This window comes from Manacus candei, unplaced genomic scaffold, assembly GCF_025592945.1.
Source record: "Manacus candei isolate 608988 ecotype Guabito, Panama unplaced genomic scaffold, ASM2559294v1 h1tg000023l, whole genome shotgun sequence".
In the NCBI taxonomy this organism is placed as follows: Eukaryota; Metazoa; Chordata; class Aves; order Passeriformes; family Pipridae; genus Manacus; species Manacus candei.
The window spans coordinates 1,499,045-1,524,295 of record NW_026138071.1 but is presented as its reverse complement, the minus strand read 5'-3'; the positions used below and the strand labels follow the sequence as shown (position 1 = coordinate 1,524,295).

At 43.6% G+C, this 25,251-nt stretch overlaps 1 protein-coding gene across 16 annotated transcripts in view; it reads left to right on the top strand.

The window, feature by feature from the left end:
* The window catches only part of KALRN (kalirin RhoGEF kinase), a 505,663-nt gene that overhangs the window by 403,030 nt on the left and 77,382 nt on the right, over positions 1–25,251 (top strand). For 15 of the 16 annotated variants that reach the window (XR_007904562.1, XR_007904561.1, XR_007904560.1 and 12 more), the window contains 2 exons: positions 5,140–5,169; positions 6,746–6,992. Coding sequence is in view for 13 of the 16 variants with exons in the window: in XM_051787529.1 (XP_051643489.1) it covers positions 5,140–5,169; positions 6,746–6,992 (277 nt within the window). In the remaining 3 variants the exon portion in view is untranslated. The remainder of the gene's footprint in view (positions 1–5,139; positions 5,170–6,745; positions 6,993–25,251) is intronic. The other variant, XM_051787531.1, reaches the window with a different exon arrangement.

Below are 25,251 nucleotides of genomic sequence, written 5' to 3'. Positions count from 1 at the left end.
AAGACATTTTACTGTGCACATTTTGCATCTGCTGTTTATACCTGAAGGTGTTTCATGAACTTCCTTGCCAGAATACATGATCAGATTTTGTGTACTTGCTAGGAGTGTCTTGGGAATTGGTGTCTGATGAATCATCTGTGACTGGAACGTTTGATCCCCCAGATCAAGATTGCTCAGACTGTGGCGCACGTAGAAAAGAAAGCAACTAGTTGGTGCTTCCTGATCTCAATCTATTCTTGCATTTTTATTAACCCTGGGTGAGTTTAGAACATCTTGTGGTTGCAAAAGACAGCAGGTAGGGTTTACCCTGGAGGGTTTCAGCCATCTGCCTTGCTCACCTTTCTTACCCTCTGCAGCGCTGGCAGGGTTTTGGAGCCAGTCGTGCTGGCAGTGTGTCTGAGGAGCACAGGCAATATCTGCTCCATTTTGTGCCTCTCCAGGGAAGAAAAAGGACTGGAATTTGGGTACCAGCTCTTTGAGCCAAATACCATGAGGAAAATGTCAATCTTATAGGATCAAACACAGACATGCTCTGGTTCAATTTGTTGTGTGAAACAAAGTGAATCTGGTTGTCTTTATCTTCAAAAGAATTTTTTATAGTTAGAAGTACTGTTTCATTTGGATCGACTTTAGTCTTACTTTCTGGAAAAAAGGTTCCCGAAATAATTCAGACAGCTCCATTCAAGCTGTTCTGCAGATGTCAGCATATGCCATAGTCCAAAATCCAACATAGTCCATGGTTTTGTAGTGGAGACTCCAGCAAGAGATGCTGGACAGGAAAGGTATGTGCTATTTGAGACTATAACACCAAATTTCCTTTCTGTTAGCATATTTATATGTCCCACGTGCCATCTCTGTCTCTTCTTCCTGCTGTGGAATAACTTGCTGTGTTTATATTTATAATGCTGCACATCCAGATGCCTCTCTTATCTCCTTGCTGAGAAGAGCAAAGATGGTACATTTGAACTACAGGATGTCACCATTATCCTAGCCATGTGTTTGACTAATTGGCTAAATATAAACAGACCTTCCCGTGAAGCTCAAGCAGTGCTCCTCTCTGTTCAGTCAGACAAAACAGAAAGAGTGGGAAGCACCAAATCCGTCTTAATTGAAAATGGGTAGAGGGGCCTGAGGACTAAGAAAGACTCGGAGATGAGCCAGGTATTCCCCAGTGAATTTCCAATTCTGAACTCAGTCCAGAGCCATTCTACTGACCACAGTAGGTTATTCCTGGTTCAGTTCATAGCTCCTGAAATACAGTCTGTCCCCACAGAAACACCTCCATACAGATGCAATAAAGCAGTCACCAGAATCGCTGGAGCTCACAGTTCAGCATCCTTTAGAGCTGCAGAAGCTTTAGAGGCAGGAACATAGGTGACTCAGAGTTCACCCTCCAAACAGAGCCTGTTACAGAGTAAGAAAACTAAAGGAATTCTCTAGCACTGAAATTCTTCAAAGGCTTTTTCTGAATTTGATCTCTCACTCTCTAACGTCCCAGTAAAAAGAAAATCTCTATGATATTACAGAAATTTTCACAAGGAGCTCTGTGGGGGATAAGATTTCTCATGCCTGTCCTCCAGCTAGAGTGACAGCTCATGGATTTATTTCAGCACAGACAGAAACAACATCTAAGTGGTTTTATTCACTTTTTTTAAAGCTCTTGATAAAAATGCAAATCCCATTCTTGCTCCTACTGCCTTTCTCACCCTCTTGAAATAGGCTGTTTATGGTGACTAAATGCTTCTATGCAAAACTGGCTTTCATCCAAAACCAGATGGGCAGAAAGCCTAAAAGCAACAGAAAACTAGCAATTTATATTAGGCCACAGTGCTGCACCACACAGGATGCTTTGTTTAAACTAGCAGAGCTCTGTGTGCTATTCAATAGATGTAAATAACCAGCTAGTGTGGATTTCTGCAACAATGTTGGCATATTTCAAAATACTTAAACAGACTTCAGACACGCACCTCCCAAATACCTGCTCACCCTATTACAGAGCTAATTGTTCCCACTTTACTTTCAACTGGAGTGGATTTAGTACTACTTAAAATCTATTTTAGAGAGAAAGAAGGACAGCCTGTGACCTGATAGGTATTTTCTGTCTGCAGCATGATGAAAAATATGCCTCTGGTGTTCAGCCTTACTTCCTCTGGCTGCTGCTTTGTGGCTGAAAACTAAACAGGTGCAGCAGTGGCCATGAACACACACTGTGATTCAGGAAATACCATCTCATGGTAATCCTGCACTAACCAGTACCTGCTGGTCCCTGGAGCTGAGCTGGCTCCTTCACTTGGAGCACCCTGGATGCCTCTGCAGCAGGGTATGACTGGTTCCTGGGATCATTTTGGTTGCTTGCACTTCACCCTCCTGCAGCTGATGGGCACTCAGTTGGGTGTTCCCAGAAGCAAAAAGGTTCATGTGAGTGACGGAGCTCGTTCACCAGGGTCAGTGTCTGACAGTGCTCTGAGGTGTGTGAGCAGTGTCCTGCAGCAGAGGGGAGTTGTCAATGGTGTGGTTGGGACCCCGCCTGCACTGGTGACGTAGGGCACAGCTCCATTCTAGCTCAGGTTTGACCTGTGGTAGAACATCCTCATGAAACACTTACATGCTGAATGCACAGTGATGCTTTCTAACCCAGGAACATGTGAAGGCAGAGGACGGGAGATGGTTTGCTGATGGCAGGCACAGTGGAGGCAGGTTGGGGCTGCTGCTGGCTTCTTTCAGGGCATTAGGCTCCAGACTGCCTGGGGCCCTCTTGCTTCCTCATTACATTTTGCTACTTGCTTCTTCCATTTCCTTTTCTTCCTGATTTTAAGGCTGTTGCTTGCTGTGCAATTCATTAGATCTGTCCCTGTGTCAGATCTTTCAGTTATGCCTTGTGCTCTGCAAAGGCATGTTGCATTGTTATTTTTATTTTTATGTGTCTCACCAATCTTGTTGTGCCATATACAGATTAGGGTGCTGTCTGGGTTTTAAATATATCCAGTCAGTGGCTTTAATGGTGGTTTTAATCACAGGAATAATAAAAGTGAACGTTACATGTTAAAATATGAAGCCATTTACCTGTGAAGTTCAACCTTAAGGGCATTCTCTATTTTCTTTCTCTTTCCAAAACAAATGCAATATGTGTGAGAAACCAACAGCCTATCTGTATTCCTATTTGTGTGCTCCAACATAGAGAGAAGCATGATGCACTTCTCTGAGACTGGAAAATTACTCCCTAAAAACAAATTAAGTAACTAATGGCTTGAGCGATCACTTCATAGGTGAAAGGATTTCTGTCATCGGGAATCAGATGTATTTGCATTATTCCTCAGTGGCTTAACAAATTGTGCATGTATTAGTGTATTGTAAGTTTTCTAGAGAGATTACTTTGCTGTGGGCTAATTTGGTAAGTAAATGTTCTTTGTGGTGTGGTGGTCTGTAAGACACAGAACAGGCCTGAGAAACACTTGGAAGGCCTTGGGCAAAAGGAGGGAGCTCCTTTTCTGTTCTTTGCAGGTGGCACCTAAAAATGATCTATGGGCCCCTACCTGAGCTAACTGCTTGGACCTACTACCTGCACCTACCTGTAAAACAGAAACTGCTTAATTCCACCTGCCAAAGATGGGCTCTTTCCCAGAAAATGTGTTATTTTAGCACTGGCTCCAAGTGGTGAGTTGGAGCATACAGAAACCCCTGATCCACAGTTTCATTCAGAGAATGCTGGAGGAGCAGATAATATAAATTCATACCGCTTCCAGGAAGCTGAGGGAGGTTGGCTCCCTCCCTCACACATCAAAGGTATGCTTCTAAAGCCAGGGGGGTGAATGTCTCCCCTGCTGAGGAAGAGCTTGATCACATCAGGTGCCAAGCAGCTCCTACAGGGGATGATTACTTCCAGTTCTCATTATTTTAAATTGCTATTTTTAATGAGTCAGAGAAAACAGGCACACAGGGCTGGATGGTACCTGAGGGTCATGGGGCACACCTGCATCCTCTGGGATAGTGTTTACAGGTGTTGCCCAAATTGAAGCATCTGTTTGTGTCACAGATGTTTAGTTATTTCAGAAGGCCTGTTAGGTTGGCTGCCACTCAGGCCCCAGTGAGGAGGGCAGAATCACAGGCATGGAGCAGGCAGCTGCTTAGGGCAGCACTTCCCAGGCAGATGCTCCCTAGGAAATGTTTTGTTAGCCCCAAATTGCCCCAAGTGCTGTTTTGACCAGGCCTTTTCCCCTGGATTATTTCAGGGCTGTTTCACGTTTCCTGCCTAAGCAATAAAAATTACTTATGTTTCAAAATTCAGTTTGAACCATCTGAAGAAAATTTTTTAATATTCTGTAACATCCTCTTCCTTTATTATTGAAAGCAGTGAGTCTTGGGATCCTGTCTGAACCAGCTCCTTCATGCCCAGACACTGCACCTCATCCTTAGATAAGCACATTGAAGACAAGCGAGAGTTAATTCTTTATAGCAAAATTCACTTGCTGTGTGATGGCAAACACGGACACCTAGTGGTACTCGGGGACAGGGCATGGAAATGCTCTAAATAGCTCTATGGGTGATAAGTTGATATAGCAGAGTATTTGTTCACGTTTTCCCCTAAAAGAAGGAGAGACTTGATTATTTTCAGAGAAGATATGATAGATGGCATAATTTGGGGGACAGAAAATTTACCTAGCAAGGAATAGTGAAAGAGTTAAGGGGAAATTCATCACATTTGGTGAGATTTGTCTGTGTATTTAGCAAGAAGTAATCAGTTTTTTTCTTGTGTCTTAAATATCCCACACCATACAAAATCAGATATCATATTGGATCAAGGAGATTTCATACTCCCCAAATTAGTCCATAGCAAAGAAACCTCAGCAAATGCCACAGCAATATCTTATTCTTACCATACCTGTGAATGTCTGTACTCCAGTTATGTGGAGATTATGTCAGTGTGACAAGAGGTTGGTTTGCTGATAAACTGCCCAAATAGGTACTACAATGATCTCTTGTGTGCTTTCATCAACCCATTGAGCTCTTTCTGTCGGGATTAATGCCAGCAGTTTGTCTGAATGGCCTCAAACAGCTGCCGTGGTTTGTTTTGTTTGTTTTTTCTATTTATTTACAAATAATCTTTCAGAGAAATATTTCCTTCTTCTTCCCCAAATCTAGCATTTCGTCTACGGCAGAGACACAGGACAGGTGAGAACCAGTCCTTGTCCACTGACCCCTTTCTGTAACTGTGAATATCACCCCTGTGAGTGGGATTTCTCTCACATCTGCATTGGTCACACAAACCCCTATCCCACTGAGTGGGGAGACAGGCTGTTCCCATGGGAGTGTGTATTCAGGGCTGCTTGGGCTAAGATAAGGGATTTTGAGATTGTACTAGCTGAAGAATAAAGTCTGTAGAGATGAATGTGATCTCCTCAAGGGTTCCCCCATTCAAGCTGATAAGCAGACCCCAGTTTTCACGGATTTTGCATCTTACAAGATTTATTCTAATTCAGTTGGATTGACAAGTTGTTCCTTTAAAAATATTGCATGTTATCCTTTGTTTTAGCTTCATATCCTAAGAAAATTAGGTTTATGGTATTATTCTGTTTTAAATCAGCTTGTTTACTATTCTCATCTTAATAACTTTTGGATCAGTGAACTAATTTCCATCAAAATTTCTACCAAGTGTGACACTGGAATAAGGACCTCAAAGATCTATGGATACTTCAGGGCAGTAGGCAGCATGTTGGACAAAGAAGGAGGGCCCCTAATGATGGGCAGACAGCAAGAAATCCACATTGCAGAGGAGCATTACAAAAGATTCCTCATGCCAGAAAACTTAGATTTGTTCTCACACCTTTTTAGACACACGAGAATCCAACTCTGAGATCCAAATCTGTAAAAAACCCAAACTTTGTTAAAAACAAGCTTGTGCAATCCCTTCTTCTATTTTGCTCTGCTGTATGCACAAGTGCTTATATATCCAGTCTCTGGTTATAGAGAGACTGTGATTACACAGAGACCAGAATTGTTCATCCAGAGTCACAGGGTGTGAGGCTGAAGGAAAGCAGCAGGTTGCCAGTGCTCAGTACGGAAGTAAGATGATACATTTATTCTTAGGTACAAATCCTGGAAGTCAGCATATAATCAATCACTCTGTGTTTATATATTTACACCTCTGGGTTCCATCAGAAAGCATGGGAGGAGCTTTTCTGATCTGCCCCCTCAGGATTTCCTAGTCTCCCAAGAGGTCCCTAGAGCAAGACGGGGGAGATGAGGGTATGTTTCTTGTCTTGCAAGAAAAGAGAAGCTGTTTCCTCACTGCACTGGTGGCGTGTGGGAATGTGTCTAGGTCAAGCTGTAGAGGGGCAAGCTGGAATTTGTCCTGCCCTGAGGCACAGCACTGAGGCAGCCTGGGCTATTGCCCTTCTAGAAAGTCACCCCAGAAACTAAAGCAACACAAAAAACCCCAGGGTTTCTGATGAACACTCACAGCTAGAAAATTCATAGCTCGAAAATTCCCCCACAGCTAGCATTCAAAAGGTTAGTGGGTGGGTAGCTTTGGTGTCTCACTTCAGCCCAGGAAAATCAATAAGAAGTAAAGGAAACCAGGGCCACAACATGTTGAACTTTGACAAAAGAAATTATTAACTTGGCTTCTAAGGAATACAAATCCTGTCTTTGCCAGTGTAAATATGATGCAAAGATGATTGCTTTCATCCTACCTCCTCTAACGTCTATTCCTTTTCTTTTTTTTTTTTTTTCTGTTGACCCTGGGCAGTTGTCTGGAGGGTGTGAACTAACTGTGGTGCTCCAGGACTTCACAGCAGGCCACAGCAGCGAGCTGAGCATTCAGGTGGGGCAGACAGTGGAGCTGCTGGAGAGGCCGAGTGAAAGGCCAGGCTGGTGTTTGGTCCGGACCACAGACCGGAGCCCACCTCAGGAGGGTCTGGTCCCCAGCAGCGCTCTCTGCATTTCCCATTCCCGCAGCAGTGTGGAGATGGATTGCTTCTTCCCTTCAGGAAAAGGTAGGCAACAGTCTGACAGGTTTGAGACTGTTTTGGATTTTCCCTTTTGTATCATGTAAGTGCAAAGCTGTTTGGGCTGCTCCTGCAGTTGGCGTGGGTAAAAGGCTGTTCAGTCATTGGTGAGTTTTGTTCCCAGGTCTCTGTGAATGGGCACAGCACAAGCCTGACTCCATGTCCATGAATCAATGTTTGTACATGTGTGTCTTCTGCTATGTGGTAATCATTATTGTCTTGAGAATATGGATAAAAATAAGACCTTTAAACAACAAAGGGACTGTTTCAGTGCCTAATGGCCTACTGGGAGGGGAAGTCATGCTGTATATATACCCAGGATGCCCCAAATTGTGGATATGTTATTTTATGAGTACCACAGTGCACACCAGTTCATGTTCTTTTAGTATAACCCTACTGCCTGTCTGTAATTGCAAAGAGGCCACCAGTGAGTACTGGTACACACTACTGCCTTTTGAACTGGAGACATTGTGTGTAATGGCACGGTAAAATGGGGAAAGAATACAATTAGTGTGGAACAAAACACATCCCTGGTATTGTCCTGAGAGCTTGGGCTTCACGTGCAATGAATGGTGAAACGCTGTCTCTGTGATGTCTGTGGCCTCTTTAGTCGACGTTCTGTTCTGAGCAATGTGTGTCCCACGTATAGCATCCATGCAGCCAGGCTTAGGAGACGCTCCAGACTGATAGACCAGAACTGGTTCAGCTCAGTGTGGCCAGAGCAGGTCTCCTTTTGGCTGTGACCCCACTTCTGGCCATGCACAACGCAAGGAAGGTCCAGGTAGGAAAGGCTTGTATCATCCCAACTTGAAGCCTCCAACCTGAACTGACTTTTTAAATTTTTTTTCCCCATCTGCATTAAGAGAAATAGAATTTGAATCATTGTTGCTTGAGCAAGTTAAGCTTGGTGGTTTTGTTTGTTTGGAGAAAAAGCACTGAAGCTGAGCTGTAGTCTGTCCTCGTTCCCTGCCTGCCCTCCCACTGCGGAGGCTGGGAGTGGGACACATGCCCAGGACAGAGCAGCACTGTAGGACCAGGGTCTGCTATCAGACTTTCCCTTAAAGAGGCATCTGAGCCAAATCCAGGGGAGGAGAGCTCAGCTCCTTCTCTCAGATTCGATGCCCTCAGCTGTCAGCTCTGTTTGTGGTGTGAACTGCAAACTCCTCACACACCTCTTAGACCCACTGCCACCTCTCTTGCCTGTCACATGCCCAGGGCCCTGCCCTGCTGCTGCTGCCACAGGAGCCTGTCCTGGTCTGCAGCTCTCCACTGAGAAGTGCTACAGTTGCTTACATGCAAATTAAATCTGGGAATAAATGGAAAGGTAAAGCTGAGAGTCAGCCTGGCCTGTGTAAGAGCAGTCACTGCCTGGCATGACTCGCAGGAGGCCAGGGACATGTCTGCTGGGTGCGTGGTCCAGCAGTCGGGCTTGTGGCCTCTGCTGAAGGACACTTCACTGGGTGACACCACTCAAACTTCATATTATGTCCACCAGGTTGTAGAGCTTTTGCTTAAATGAAATATATCTAAAAATTGTGAGAGTAGGCTGTGGAAAGGGAGGCAGGAAATCCTGAGGATGGAGACAGGGTGGTGCAGGGGCTGGAGGCTGGCAGGGGACATGGGAACTCTGCTTTTGGCATGACTGCATGAGCTCCAGGGCACAACTGCACCACAGGTATGGCAGGATGGGCACAGTGCTGGGCTGCGGCTGGAGGTCCAGATCTGACTTCCAGATGCCTGGAAGCCACCACGCTGTGTCAGCAGAGCACTGAACCTTTGCTAGCATGTTTTGCCTGCCAGTGGGCAGGTTCTCTCACCTGACATGCTGCCACAGCTTCCAGGTTGGAGCTCGCTCTTGGCCCAGCATCTCTAAACAGCTGCCGAGTGAGTCTGGGGACAGCTGGCTCCAGCCGTGTATTCATGGCCTTTATTTCCTTATACCTCTTTCCCCCTTGGCCTCAGTTTTCTTCCTGCACATACCAAATCTGTATTAGGGAGCCTCAGTATTAATGAGATCTCCAGAAGTGCAGCTAGAAATAATAAAAATAACCACCCTATCCACTATTTTGGCTAGAGTACAGCAAATAGGCTCTGTGTCTAATCAGTTCTCCCTCTATTAGGAAAACAGGAAGTTGTTTAAACTGAACGAACAGATGCTGGGAATAAAGAAAGAGGGGTAAGTTTAAAGGGGGAAATGCAGTAGCTGCTGAAAGAGCCTGCTGCTCTTATGAGATGCTGGAAAGATTAGCATGATAAAGGGCTTCTGACTATTCAGGGTTATGCCCTTCTCTCCTTCCAGGAGCTTTAGGCACAAGTTGGATATAGAATTCCTTGATCCAGGCTTCCAAAATTTCTGGCCTTTCTCAACAACCCAGAACAAAGGCTGGCACATCTTACATCAACATTAATGGTGTTCCCAGTCTGCTTCAAGTATGTAAACATACACAGTGGCAGGAAAACAGGTTAACAGCTGAATTTTGCTTGCAATTACCAAGACACATAATTCTTTGCTTTTACAAGCACTGTAATTTCAAGAACAGAAAGTACCTACACTCAAAACTTAACATTTCTAATAATAGAATTTGCCATCTATTTTAGAAACATGCAGAGTTTTGCCAAGTATCAAAACATAGTTACATCTGCATAGAGGGAAATGGCAAATTACTCTGTTTTGTCTTATTATGAGTTATTGTGGAGTGTAAATGTAAATCGTGGCTTAGAGAAGCTGCCTACTATCCTTAATGTGCAAGAGTAAGGAAAGTAATATGTCAGCCAACATCTGAACATATACTTAACAGATTCGGTGGGATCACCAGGACATTTTGTAAAGCATCAGTGCAAGTCCTCATCAAGCTTTTTTAAAGAGTCTAACCAAAAGCCACTGGAAATGCAAAACCAAAGTTCACAACTGAACATGTGCTCTGGGTCTTCCTCACTCTTTTACACCTCCTTTGAAAACAGGTGGTGAATTAACATAAAATATTGCAAAAGGAAAAATGTGGTGTCAACAGAACAGAACAAACCTAGAAGAGAACACTTCCTACCTTTTGTAATGAAATATCTGTACAGATCTCTCCTATCGATCAGTAAAAGTGCAGAGACTGTAAGGACTGGCCTGCCAGCCTTCAGTCTGACTCCTGACTGTGTTCCTTTGGAGGATATACACTTGATTTTTTCAGCTCAACACACAAGTATCCTCCTGCCTGTCCTTCCTTTCCGATGATCTGACAGTGTTTGCAATTACCCTCTATAGAAAGGCAAACAGATTTCTGGAATTAACCTTTTGCAAGTGATTTACAGATGATTGAGTAAAAGGAGCTCTGCAGTCTCTGTTACTGTACTGCAGAATCTGCAGGATGTTTTTTTTTCTGACTAGCATCCCTAGGAAGGAAAAAGAAAGATCTGTGATACCAGCAATGAAGCTCTGTTTGAACTATTCCACATGACTAATTACAGGAAAGCTGTGACTTTTATTTCTTTTATTTCTCTTATTTCTCTTTTACCCTATAATTGAGATCTAAAGTATTAAACTATACATTTCAAATTAAGAGAGCAATCCACTTGGATAGAAAGCAGCATCGTGATCTAGCCAATATTCATTAAGCATGTTGCCACAAGCATATTCCTGGTGTCAACCTGTTAACTTTGAGTGATTCCAAATTTGAATTTGGCCCATGAAACTATTAGATGAAATCTTGATCATAAAAGTTTTTGTCTTATGACCCCTTACACAGCATTTTTCTTCTAAGATCAAATACACAGAGTATTTCAAAGAGAAACAAAGGTTAGTTCTTGCAGTAATTTTAAGCAACCTCCACACAAAAAGAAAGCCTTAAAAAAAAGGTAGAGTTTCATGGCACTTGTTTTGGATTGATGATATGTGAAAGGAGGGTCCCATTCAGGGCCTCAGACCAGATCCTGCCCACAGGATGCTTGTGTCTGGTGCATATCTCTGGAGGAGATAAGGAATATATTTTTTTAAGATGCTATGCAAACATCTTGCTGTGCAGGCAGACGGCCACCTAACAGCAGGGCTTTGGTGGCAGTGGTGGGTCCTTGTAACAGAGCAAACAGAAAAATAGTTGGATCTCTTTCAACTAAAGAGGGAACACAGGTCTTGCAGGGCATATGTTAGCAGCGTGAACATCTTGCCTGCACTTCCCACATGGGTCACTTTGGCCTGGTCCATCAGCTGGGAGAGCATCAGACTTTGGGCGGGAGGAGCAGGAGTTGTCACAGCTTATGCATTTGGAGGGTCTCCTACCCAATCCTACAGCCAGAGAGAGCCTGTGGCTGGGAGGTGCAATGGCAGGCTGGGCTGTGGCAGAAGGAAGCAGAATAAGGATTTAACCTAGTGAGAAGGGTGGTATCAATGAAAAAGAGGTCACACTGAGACTTGAAGTTTTGTAACTTCTCCTCGTGGGAAAGACCAGATCGTTTAATACTTTAGTGTGCAAAGCTGGTCAGGGTAATCCGGCTCGAGTTGCATTTTAAAGTCTCTTTCCTTCAGTTACTGATCTCAGAAGAAGCATCTGTGTAGGGAAAAGCATTATTGTTTCTTCCCACGTCTCTTTTTAAGAACATCTTGGATTTTAGTGCGGGAAAAGAGTCTAGGTTGCTTTTATTGTATCCCTGTTCCTGTTGAGTATTAAATTGCGATCTGCATTGGCTCACGCATTTTCTCTGCTGTGTTTTAAACAATCTCTGTTGCAAACATATTCCATGGTAATGATTCCTGATGTCCCAGGGGAGCTGTGTGAGGACGATTCAGAAGTTTTAGTGTGCTGCATTAAACCTTCATTTGTCCTTGTAGAGGCCGAGAAATTGTTTTTGTTTTTGAAAGTCTTAATGAAGAGCAGTCGATTAAAATGTTTGCAAGGCTCTGAACTAAAGGAAATATTTCATTAGGTAACACAGTTGATATAACTGTTACATAAACAGGTCGTGGGGTTTCTATTAAACAATGTTCAGGCTCCCATTGTCAATATAAATATGCAATATTTAAATTAAAAAACAAACCCTCACCTCTGTTCTTATTACTGCTCCAACAAGGGTGTTCAGAGTCAAAATTTCATAGTATAGGCTGTCTTTCAAGAGAGGTCACGTGGAGCCCTTCTGCTGGCATTTAGTGCCTCCCTGTTACAAGTTCAGGACATAACTTATGAAGAAAAATCACATCAGGAAAGTTTTTGCCGCATTTTCACTCCTTTTCAATTATGATAGAGCAACTGGAAACAAGCCGGTCAGCCAGCATGGTGTGACATGGCAGCTCTCGGTGGGCTGGCACCAAGGCCTGCCATAGCCCAGCTCAGGACTACTGCTCTGCCTCAGTGTACAAATGTGGCTCTATGCAGTTGTGAAAGGAATGGGAAAAGAAAGACAAAAGAACTCAAAACCACTTTGCTATTTCAGTCAGGTCACCTTTTTCCTTTTTTTCTCTGCTGTGTCTCCCTCCTCTCCCTCTTCAAACGATGTCCATCTATCTTCACTTTCATGGCCCTTCACAGTTTCTCCCCACCATATCACTGCTTTCTACCTCAGTGGGCAATGCCTGCCCCAGAGCTGGAGAGCCGATGATGCCTCACTCCCCGACCTACTGGTATATTTTGATCCCAGACCTCTGTGCTTTCTCCTTCTTCAAAGTCCCTCTGCAGAAGAACTCAGACACTCATAAAGTGTCCATGCTTGGAGTTATCCATCTTTATACCTTATCCTGGACTCTATTATCTCCTAAACAATAAAAAAATGAACAAATATTCAGCAACAGTTGGCAATACGGGTGATGAGATCTGATTCTCATCGTGTCTAAGGGGTAGGCCAAGTTGAGGCTGAGAGGATGAGCCATACCTGTGTAGGGATATTCATGTCACTATGCCTGTAGCTCTACCAGAGATTTTACCTGTTGGGCACATCAGAAAAACAAAACTATACTGACAAATCCTTGCCTAGTCAACCCTAAGATGCAGTGTCAGTCCAAGCACTACCTGAGTAACTAAGTAAGCTGGACACAGCCTGACCAAGCATGGGAAACATGTGGACACAGATTGTATGCGGGCTGTTGGAGCCATGCTCTCATGGCTTGTGAACAGCCCTATTTCTCTGATGTGGTATTTCTGTGTTATGATTTTTTCTTGTTTTCAGTATGGCATCACCAGATATTAACACCTACATTCAGCCATGTGGACTTGTTTAGGACATACCAGGTACCACTAAAATCAATAATGCTTATTGCTTCAGCTGCTTTGTTATCTAATCAAAGCAAAAGGCCTCCAGTGCTCTACCTGAGACTTTATTTTTGTGGAGAAGTGCAATTTTGATGAATGCTTTGATAAAACAGGAAAGGCTATTTTGGGGGAAGTTGCTTTGCTTTTGTACGGTGGATTTTTATTATTTTAAACACAGGAGTCTTTGTTTAAAAGAGAGAAGGCCTGCAACTTTTCTTGTTTACTTTGCCTTTGCTTCCCCTTCTGACAGGGGGTAAAATATATCCACCTAGTCCCCTGACAGCTTAATCCCAAATTTCAATGTACAATGTCTGTGCTGGTTTTATCACTGGGAAAACAAACAAACAAACAAAACCAAACAAACCAAAAACCCAAAACAAACTAACATAAAACTGGAGGGAATTTAAAATGCTATGGCACACTGAGCTCACCAAGAATGCCAAAGGGTTCAGCACTTGGTCTGACAAAGAAACTGGCGAGAAACTCAGTAGTGGGACTGAGGGCAGGGGAAGATGGATCTCAGCTCCAAAGAGGCTTTCTCTTATGGCCTCTCTGGACCTGTTTCCTCTCTTGCTTTTTTTTGCTCTTGCCTTATTTCTGTCAGTCAGAAGTGTTGAGAACAATACTCAGGTAGATATGACTAAGCATTTTAAGGTGAGACAGAGAAGGAGAACTGAGTTGCCAAAACATAACCATGCATTCTCCCAACTCTTTGATGTTTCTCTAAAACTCTCACATCCTGCTGAAGTTTTCTTGTAAAGTCATTGTTCGAAGGCATTTTCATTCTTCCCCACAGAGAAGAAAAGAACCACTTATGCAGAGTCCCCCTCTGTCAGGCTCAGGACTGCAGTGTCTCACACAGCCTCTTGTGGAAGCCCACGCTTTCCAGGGCCAGGTTAAGGCAATCCAGTTATGTCCCTCTTGCTGTCCTGCAGAGAAGTGAGAACCTCCCTCCTTGGCTGCAGCTCACAAAGGGAAGGTCCCAGCTGGTCCCTGTTGCTGGGACCTGGCTGCTTAGGTGAAGGGTGAGTGGGTGGCTGCAGCCCTCTCCTGACCCCACAAGCCATCTGAGAGGGAACAGTCTGAGAGCACTTCAGCTGTGCATACCTGGACAAACAAGACTGCATTGGTCCTTTTTTAACAACTTCAAAGATATGGTGGAAAAGGGGTCTTTAATTTTTATTGCTTGTTTATTGACGTCCCAGCTGTTGCGACATCAACAAAGGCCAAAGACAGCTCTACTGAGTAAATACTATACTTTTAATTAAGTGAGATAGTTTCCCAGGGTAATGTGGGCTGTGAAACATCCCATGTGGCCTAGTGAAGACCAGAGACATCTTCTATATAAAGGACTCTAAGCGAGTCCCCAGCTCTTCAGTGATCCCATCACATGCCTGTTCACAAAATGGCAGAGCTCAGCCTTCCGCTGTGTTCGCAGGATCAAAGCAGAGTGAGAGGCCTTTGAAGGGACTCCACAAATGGTGCTCACAGAGTCTTAGCAGTGGTGGTTGTACTGAGAAAGGACTTGGGCTCCTGCTGTGGTAATGAGGTTCAAGAGACCAGGTCAGGTATTTTCTAAAGCACTCTGCACAGTTATCCAGGGAAGACACCTACTGAAAATGGTCTGAATATTCTTTTTATTAACTGCATAGGAACCTTACAGATGCCTCCTGTTTCTTCTCCTTGGAGCTGTGGTGCCTCAGTGCAGTGCAGACACCAGAACAAGCAGGCAGCATAGAGAGTTCATTTTGTACCACGAGGTTTTATACGAGCTCTGACCTAAAGCCAGCAGCCATAGCATCTCCATGCCTCCACCACACTAGTGAAAAACAAGCAGCCTGGAGGAAGGGTATAAAAATAGCTCCTTGAGTGAAATTTATTTCCTCTGTATTTAGTTGTGTGTCTTGAAATACATGTAGTGTGGTGGGAAGGGGGGAGTTGTTCTGTAGCGCTTGGCCCATCGAGTTAACAGGAAGGTCATCCTCAAAGATCAACGGGAGCATGTGCAGGACTTGTGTCTTGTGTTTCCTCTGAGGCCAGACTAAATTTAGCATTTTCACAGATGGACATTGAACCATAATCCATCTAGGACTGTGGGGTGAAGAGTGGAATCTGCTTTTTCTGTGTAACCGGCCTTAGTGCACCACTGTTCATTATTACCTCATGGTTTTCTGCCTTGCTCAATATTCTGTAACTTACTGCCTGATCCTTTTCCCTGAAATGTTTAAAGTTTGAGCATGAAGGAAAAATAAACTGCTGGTTCTGGGTTCATGCCTGACATCCCTACTAACTTAGTGTCAAACTGTAGGTGTACTTTTTAACAGCACCATCACAAAGATTGAACCTATAACTGGTACTTGCAAGAATCGCAGTAACGCAAATACTAATGACTGATGATTTTGACTTACCTAAAATGTTGCCTCCCCACTCTTTTAGCTTCCAGACAGTTAAAGGGACTATTCCTAAGCATAGTATTTGCACCCTGCAACGCCTATATACTGCTGGGCTGGTCCTTCCGTTGCTAATCTTAAACAAATATTTTATAAGCATGTTTTGAAGTGAACTACTTCTGCTAAAAACCCCATTTCCCTGACTGGTCTGAGCCAGAGATAGGCAAACTGTGAAGCAAAGCCCATGTATATTAAATGATGTATTTCCAGTAATAGAAATTATGTTTCTGTGTATCTGCTTCAGCCCATTGCACAGATTTGATATATTGATCCTGACATGAGAAGCCTGATTTTCCTGTCATTTACACAAGCATTTTTTCAGAGCACTTGTTCCCAGGTTACACATTTTGCAGAAAAGCCTGAAACAATGTCAACTTTGCTTAGTTCAGATTAATCCCAAATTTTAGAAAGTGGAATTATTGTTCTTGTCACTCTGATGGTCTAAAAATCTAGAGCAGGAGGTCATTTATATAAATATCAGTGTATCTTTTTCCATTCGTATTAACTGGTCTTATAAATGATATTATCTCTTCTTAAAAATGTTGCCTTTAACTCTAGAATCTTATTTTTCTTTTCTTTAAGGCATAGTCTTTGACTACATTTTCCTTAAATCTGTTTAAATAGGCGTCTCACAATTCAGAACAGGATAACAGAGGTTAAACCATTCTTGTTCTTGGATATGCTAGGCATTTATTAAAAGATGCTATTTTACATATGTATTATATATTCTTCATAAATGCACTGAACAATTATTGATTCTGCAGAATTGAAAAGCAGTGAAATAAGTATTTTTATTTTTTCTTTCCAAAGTTTGCAAAATACAAATTAAATTTTACACAGCATAAAAATAGAGATAATTGCTTGCATATTGCAGGAAAGATTGGGATGGCCTCCAGCCTCACTAAAGGTGTGCCTTCCAACAGAAACAATAATCATACACTTCACATAATAAAGCAACCCTGACTTCTCTTAAGCAAGACAATTTGCAGTTCATGAGTGTTGGTGACTCCTGTTTTCATGGAGTGAACGCTCCATTTTTTTTCACCAATAACATTAAACTGCCTGATGCCAAACTACAGGTCTTTTATTGTCCTTTTCTTTTGGAAGCCAAAAAGATTACAAGTTTTAAAGTAGCACCCAGTGTTCATATTTCAAGGACATTTTTCTATTTTCTACACTAGGGAGGAACACTGAAATCTTTGAACTCAAGACATACTTCTAACAAGTATTTTTAGGTCTTCCTACATTTTAGTTTTCTTTCAGACTGTATTCCAGTTCTTTAGTTTGAAACTCTGTAGACTTCATGTATCTTCAGGATTTTAAGGTAATAGCTGTATTTTGCCAAGGAATACATACATACTCAATGTCCTTGGAAATCTATGGGAATTGCATTTAGGTACTAGAGAACAGATTCTGGCTGTAAGAACCAAATGGCATTCTTCAGAAAAGCACTGAAGAATTTATTAACTCTGCAGGACTCTTACTCAGTGAAATAAGAACACTTTTCCTCTCACTAACTGCAGAAGTCAAATCAGGTTTCATGCAGTGTGAAGGAATCGGGGTGCTCTTGCTGCAGAGGAAGGACAATTTGACCTGTGAAAAACCTTAATGAAAAAAAGCTTTGTGCACGAGTGGCCAGGCAAGGTAGTTCAGGCTTTGCACCCTGTAGGCTTCATGGTCATTGCACATCTGTTCAGACAGATCTGCTGTGGTTGTGCTGTGCATACATAGTGCTGCTCCACGGGACAACTGCTGGTACACAGCCTTCACTTGGGATTTATACACACTCTGCAATGTTCAGTCTGCTGCAGCCTTTCCTTATTATTCCAAAGATGTGCCTTTCTGCACGTAAAGATGCAAAAATGTACATTCCACTCCCATCAGCTTCTGATTGCCATCATAAAACAGGACATTCAGGCTCAACAGAGTTGGGCCTGTGCTCAGCAACACTTGGGGCTAGTGCCTCTCCCTCTTTGCTGAGCAAAAGATAGTCAGCCAGATGGAAGTACCTGTTTTATCTCACATGGGGAGGCTGAACCTCTCTGAGCATCAGGTATGTGTCCTGTGCCTACTTGAGAAGCCAGGATCTACCACAGTGAGTGGGATCACTGAGGCCAGGAGGCAGCACAGTAGTACAGGTGATGCAACTCCAGGCTTTTGCAGTGAAATCTGAACAATACTGACAGGAGAACCAAGGCAGACCAAGGAACCAATCTGGGCTAAAACAAACTCTTTTTTTTTTTCCACCCTAGGTTAATTTTAACCTGGATCCATTTGCGGATCAGATTCACTGTGAGGCTGCACAAACATTTCTGTTGGCACAGGGGAAGCGGCAGGAAGGAGCAGGCACCTGGGAGAGACAGGAAAGGCAACAAAGGGTTTTGGCAGGGCTGTTGGCTCTTGACAACTCAAAGTGCTCATGGAACTATCATGTAATGTGGAGTTGTTACATACCAAGATTTTGCCTGCACATAGGGATTAAAAAGTAGTCCATGACATCATGTACTTGTCCCTCTCACAGAAAGACAAGAGGTTTTTCTGTCCTGTGGTGATTTGAAATGCCAGTGTGCAGAAATCCAGCTTTTGGCAATGCCTGATGGTACCAAGCAGAAGGGGGATTTCTAGAGTATTTGGTGCTAGACTAGCAATTGCTCTCTGGTATTCCCGGGAGCAGCATTTCTGGCAGTGTATCAGCAGAAATCCTGCCCGTCAGAAAGCTAACCTCCTCAAAATGCCATTACTGTGCTAGTATGTGGACACCAAAGAATGAAAGCAGGCAGAGGTTCTCCACACTGAGAAAAGCAGAAGGGTTGTTTTCTAGCCAGTCATTCCACCAGCTGATAAAAATAGCTTTAAAACTACTTTTTTTTTCAATTTTCCTCACAGCAGGTTGCCTGTTATGTGTGCCCTTGTTATTTATACCCACCATAAGTTTCAATAACAGCTTTACAGGTTCTTTTATGCTTGTCTTAGATCTGGTATTGTAAATCAGAAAGCTTTGCCATCCTAAACATTTGAACAGTAAGAAATCCTCTGTTTTCTTTTTACCCTAGAATAAAAAGGAAGTGGAAAATATAGTGAATGCAATAATTTGGTCTGAATAAATAAAAGCTTTTACAAGATTGACATTGAATTTTATTTTAATTCCAGACCAATTCCTCCAGATTGGCAAAAGAGAGAAAATTTTCTCTCTAACTAGCAAATAGTGTATGCCAGTTTTTAAATTTTTCTTCTACCTTGCCTTGAACCATAATTGTGTGGGGTACTGGGTAGAGGAAAGGTGATGAATAGAGTTTGCAATTTGCTGCAGCACATCTCAGGGAAATAGTCTGAATACTCTTTCATTAAACAAACAAACAGGTAAAACAAAACAGGTAACAACTTCCTCTAAGGAAGGAGAAATGTCATTTAAAGAAAAAATCAGCTGTGGCTTCTACCATCCAAATAGAACAACCTCAGGCAAGTTGAGACAGGCAGGCCAGGAATACTTTTGTTACACTATTAGTTTATAGTTGCTAAAACAACAACTCACCTTTGTCAGGCACAAGTGGGTGAGGCTCCTGTTTGTCTTGGAAAGCAGACTGTGATGGGCTGAGATAGGCTTATGATTTCCCCACTGAGACCCAACACAGCAAGGCAGGAGCCAAAACATGTCCAAAAGGCAGTGCTTTAATGCTTCTTGTCTTCTGTCATTGGCTATTGCTGTAACTCCCAAAGATATGTCTCTGTTCTAATGGAGATAAGTGCTTCAGGAAACAAACACACAACCTGCTTTAATTTTTTATTTCACTCTTTTCTGCTGAAGGGTTTGGTTTTTTTTTATTCTGACCAGTAGTTTGTTCGGGATGTGCCCACCGTCCAGCACACCTCTCCAACAACCAGTCAATACCATACTAACATAACGTGGTACGTGGTTTTATTTACTGGACCTTGTAGGTTAAACTAGTTCATGAGATGAAGCTCTTTGCTACAGCCTCATCTGAGTGTAACTGATCTGGTGGTACTGCTGATGGGTCAGAAAAGCCCTCTCTGCTCAAACAAGACCTTGCTGAAGCAGTAGAGCCAGTACAGGAGCAGGTGAACCTACCCTGAGGTCTTGGAGGATGCTAGCAGGGCTGTATTTTACATCAGCTTGTAACTGTTTTCTTAAGCAACTCGCTGCCAGCAAATGGTTACTGCTTAGGAAGAAGCTGTATATATAGTGGAATTGGTCCTGTGCCCAGGAAACCAGAGGAACTGGACAACGTAGGAATCTGTTCTGAGATCTCTGAGAGGCAAAGTTAGACTGGAGGTTGAAGGGGCACATGTGTTCTGCAGATGTGTTCTGCTCCTGAGAGTGGGTGAAACTATTCTAGATTATACCTACCTGAATATTTTTGGGGTAACTCTAAATTGCCTTGAAACAGACTGAATCACATGAAAGCAAATATATGTATCTCATTCTGTGGTCTGCTCTATGGCCACCCACCTTTACTTGATGAACTTTTATAAGATAGTTTTGGGGATAAGTCTCCAAGAGACTTCTCTTCTTCCATAGACTTTTCCTTCTTTATAGGATGCTGAGAAAGAGAAAAGATGGGTTATAAATTAGGAAAGAAAGTTAGGCTAGTGTCAGTAGGGGGGTTCTGATGTCCAGGGAGGTGGGTTGAGCAGTCTGTAAAGGTGAGGTCCATCACAGCAGAGCAGACAGGTCTGGCTTTAAGGTTCTACAGTAGAGCTGGTGTGCCAGGATGTTATGAGGTCATGGCAACTCTACTGAGTTGCCATAAATCCATCCCGTGCTGACATCTACAGCAGAGGGATCAGGAATGATATATTCTAACATTTGCTGAACATATGCCTACATTTCAGTTCAGCATGGAGGTTGTGCTGGACTGTCTATATTTCTTCTTAATTTGTTTGGTTTAGCTAGTTGAGAATGTTCTTTTTTTACCTACCACTGTGCTGAACTGAGGAGCCAAAAATCTCTCCTTGGAATTGTACTCTCTTGAGCCAGGAGGGAATATGACTCCATTTATTTATTTATTTTTAATTTATTTTATCTGGTTTAGTACCCAATAAAGTTGTTGTTTTTTCCAACTGGCACGACAAGGCTCTGGCTATTTTTAAAGAATGTGGTTCATTTGATTTAATCTAATGAATGTTTAGTGCTGTTGAAAATAGCTGGAGCCAGAGCCAAGAATAATGTGCTGAAATGTGCTGGTTGAGCAAGGACTGCTTCACTCTGCCTATCTGCTTTCCCTCCAGTTGTTCAGATTTACCTGGTTTTGCAAGTAGCGTTTGCAGGCAAGACATATCGATCGCGGTGCTTTTTTATACTGACTCTAAAGGCCAATAATATCAGAGCCATATTTTGTCACTCCCATTTCAAGATACATCTAACAATAACAACTGTTCTTGCTGTTCAGTATGAGATGTCTAATCTCTGTTTCAGACCACTTTAAGGGAACGTGAAATGCTAATATCCTTTTATTGCACATAGAAAAATTGAGGCATGAAATGGTAATTTTTTCCTCTAAAGTCACCCAGAAAGCAAGTGAGAGAATGAGTAATGAAACAAGTCAGGTTGCATCTACTGGGCTCCCGAAGTTGGTGTGTAACTCTTGATTTCTCGATGAACTGAAACAAGGCCATAATCTGAAAGCAAGTTCTGTTAAGTCTTTACTCCTGGTGTTTCTCACTGACTAGTTCTCAGTCCATGAGAATGTCCATGTTTACTGTTCTGTCTGCCCTGTGTGAATTGCTCTGCAGAGGTACCTAGCTCTCCCTATCAACAAAATTTAAATTTCATGCATGTCCTTGTACTATCTGAATATGACTCTGCAAGTCATATCACAAATTTAAATTATCTCTTTAAAACTGTAAGAATCCATCTTCCTTTTGCCATCCATGAATTATTTCTGTTAGATAGTTGGTTTCCAATTCCTTCCTAAGAAATGAGTAGCTAACACTTAAGTTTCATTGGATTAAAAAAATAAATCAGCCATAATACATCTTATTCCATCATAGTGGTGCCCAGAGGGATGGATTTTCTGCAGAGATCACTTTACACCCTAAAGCACAATGTAGGATTGACTTGCATAAGTAACGAACAGATGCTCCTGACAGCTATTACATTATTCATCTTCCTGTGTATATGATGGGGGGAAGGAAACAGCACCTGTTATTATGGGAGAAATATTGTCGCTGCTGTTCTGCATTACAGACCTCCAGGGCAGTCTGAGCTAGACATTTGTGTTGACCCAAAATGAAGCCATGCCAGTTTACATCCCCTAGTTGCTCTGTCCTGCGTTTCCCTCAGTTATGTCTGTTGGTGTATAACCTAAGAAAATGAAATAGCTGCTGCAGGTATGAGGGAGCACTGGAGACAGAGAAAAAATTTATGTTCCATCTTTCACCCCAAATTTTGCACAGTGAGGCTGGGTCAAAATATGAGAACTTATTTCCCCTCTATGACAAAAGTAATTTTTTACAGGCTTTCTTAAATTTCATATGAAAGCAACTCATATGCCTGGGGACTCTCTAATGGTGTATTTAGGAGCAGACAGAAGTGATTTCCTTGTCATCCTGACATTAGACTGAGATGACTTCCCTTCTATCATATGGTTTGAGCAGGGCAGCTCTTGGCCCATGGTGCAGGCATACTGCTAATTGCCTTAGTTTCAGATGCAGCAAATCAGCACCCTAATATTTTCTTGTCCACTCCACTGCAGATAATGATTGTGTTTAGAGTATGATGCCAGGAGATGTTTCCTCAAAGAACTCCTGTGACTCAGCTTTTCGGTAAAAGGGGCTTATAACAAAGAGAGAGAGTGCCTTTTTACATGGGCAGATAGTGATAGGACAAGGGGAATGGTTTTAAAGTAAAAGAGGAGAGATATAGATTAGATGTTAGGAAGAAATTCTTTACTGTTAGGGTGGTGAGTCACTGAACAGATTGCCCAGAGAAGCTGTGGCTGCCCCATTCCTGGAAGTGTTCAAGGCCAGATTGGTCGGGGTTTTGAGCAACCTGTTCTAGTGGAAGGTGTACCTGCCTATGGTGGCTGGAACAAGATGATCTTTAAGGTCCCTTCCAATCCAAACCATTCTGTGACTCCATTCTTTGACTCAGGCATCAGTTGGAGCAAGGGTATGGATGCTTTCTTTGCCAGGGGACATCCAGGTTATTCATGACCACAGTCACATACTCATGCATCCTGCTGATAATCTTCTAGTCCCAGACAAGCAGCTCCTCATCCCTCACCTAGAGCAAGTGGGCTGTACAGATTTCCACCCCCTCCCAATCTCTGCAACTCTTCTACATCCCAAAGGCCAAACTCCCTACTTGAAGCTAAAGGCTCAGTGCACTTGGCAGTATAGTGCTGCTGCTGCTGAGTGAAGCAGGGGCTGGAGCTGAGCTAGACTGCACATCTCCCCCTCTGCTTTATAGGAGCTAATTGGATGGGTTGTGATTATTAAGAATATGGCTTTCAGTCTTATTTTGTGAAATATTTATTGCATGTATAATTCATCAGTGAGTATGCATAAATGTATGGGGGTTTAAAGAGTAACTTCTTAAAGATAACCTTCAAGACATTGCTGGAACTGTAGATTGGGGAGGGGTGGAGCCTGCCTCCCCCACAATAATGACTTCAATTATGTTTTAATTAGGCAAAGAGTTTTTTCAGAGCTGAGATTGCACCTTAATTATGTTTTAAAGTTTGCTGCAATTACAAGAGCTACGAACTTGCTTCCAAACCCTCCTCACGGTCTCAAGACTCCACATCCACGTGCTGGCTTAGCCAAGCTTCGTTCCCAGGCGGGGTTTATTGCAGTGCCTCTGCCGTCACACACTCCACGTTTTTCTGCCGTTCTCTGGCTTTCGGCCGATGTCTCCGAGCATCCCGGTCCCCCGTCGCTCCAGGCTGTCCGCGCCGTGCCGGGCCCCGCCACCGGGTGTCCTCGCCGGCTCCGCCACCGCCGTGCCAGGGACTGCTGGTCCAGCACGCCCCGCCGCCGGGCTCCTCTCAGTGGACAGCTCTTCCGAATTTAGGGCTGAAATGTGATGCTTAGGATGTTTCCTAGTTTCTTATAAGAAGAGTCTTAAAGGTTTTCTTACGCTGACTTTTAAAACCCACCGAGAGCTGGACTCTGGTGAACCAGGCACTGTATATGGACTGCTCCTGCTTTGGAGCCTGTATTGCCCATCAGGGCAGATGCCACGTGAACAGTGAAATGCCAGTAAAGAGCATGTTCATCTTATGCATCTTCTGTTTGCACAAAGCAAGCTGAGATCAGGTGGGAGGCATCCAGCCCATGGGGCAAGAGGTGGACATGGTGTGTGAGGGTGGGTTAGAAAAGAGAGATGCAGTACAAAGTAGAAAGCAGAGAAGCGAGGACCTGCCTTCTCAAAATAGCCCTTCTGGAAGTTTCCTGAATCACTCAGGCCCTAAGCTGCTGCCTTCTTACTGCCTGGCACTTCTGGTAGCCAAAATAGCCACCTTGAAGAGCTGCTTCTAGGGGAGCCGTGGCAGGGACAAACAGGGAAAGGAAGAGGTGCAGAAGGCAAGGGTGTCCCAGCTGGTTCCCTGTCTACCTTTTCCTTCTCTGGCTGCAGCTGCGGTTTCTGCTATGTGTGTGACATATTATCTCCCTGCTACAGGCGTAAGAGCCCTGAGTGCACCCCCGAGACATTCCCTTGCAGCTCCCAGATAGGCAAAGACCCAAGTCAAAGAAAGACAGGACACACAGCAAGAGGGAAATAGAGTTCCAGTGGCCTTCATTCTTGTGTACTGGAAAGCACCTTGGTGCTCAAGGGCATTGGCAGGAAAATTCTGTGTGCTTAAGGCTTGTTGTGAAGTTGTTAGTCATTCCAGTGAGGTTGTAGTTGACAAACAGTTCCTGCAGAGCAGCCAGAAGTAAAGAAGAGAGTTTCCTATTTGCCACTGTGGTGGAGGGAGTCTCTCAGGGAGGGGCTCTGGCCCTTTACTGGCACCAGGTCCTGAGGTCCTTCTGCCAGGATGGCTCCAGGGTGTGCATGATCCCAGCTGATGGTTACGTGGAATCAGCCAGTACAGGCCTGCCCCTGGACAGCAGCACCCTCTACATAGGCACAACCCAAGGTGGGTTTGTGAACACTCTGCTGTGGCCACAACCCTCCCTTCCTGTCCAGAAATGGCTGTTGGCCCCACGGGAGTGGCACAGGAGCCATTACCAAAAGCCTTAGTCGAGATGACCAGTCTGTGGCATCAGTAGAGCCGTGCCTGCTCAGGCTGAAGCCCTGGCACACAGAGGCACAAATGACGGCACATCTGCCCTCTGCTCTTCCCTCTCAATACCTATTCCTGCCTAGGAGAAGTAGCTTGTTGGGTTTGTTCAGGTTTTGATGCAAGAGTGCAAAACTATGATGCTCTCGCTCTGGAATCCTGCCCGACCTCTCCTACCAGCTGCCTCCAGCAAGATTCAGGATGTTTTTGGCACCTCCAGTTTTCTATGCTTTAGGTGGGAAATCCCAACACAACAGGCTGGCACCTTCCAAAGCAAGCTGTGCTCCTGGATCTCAAGTGTCTTAGTCCATGTGTCAGAAGAGTAGGC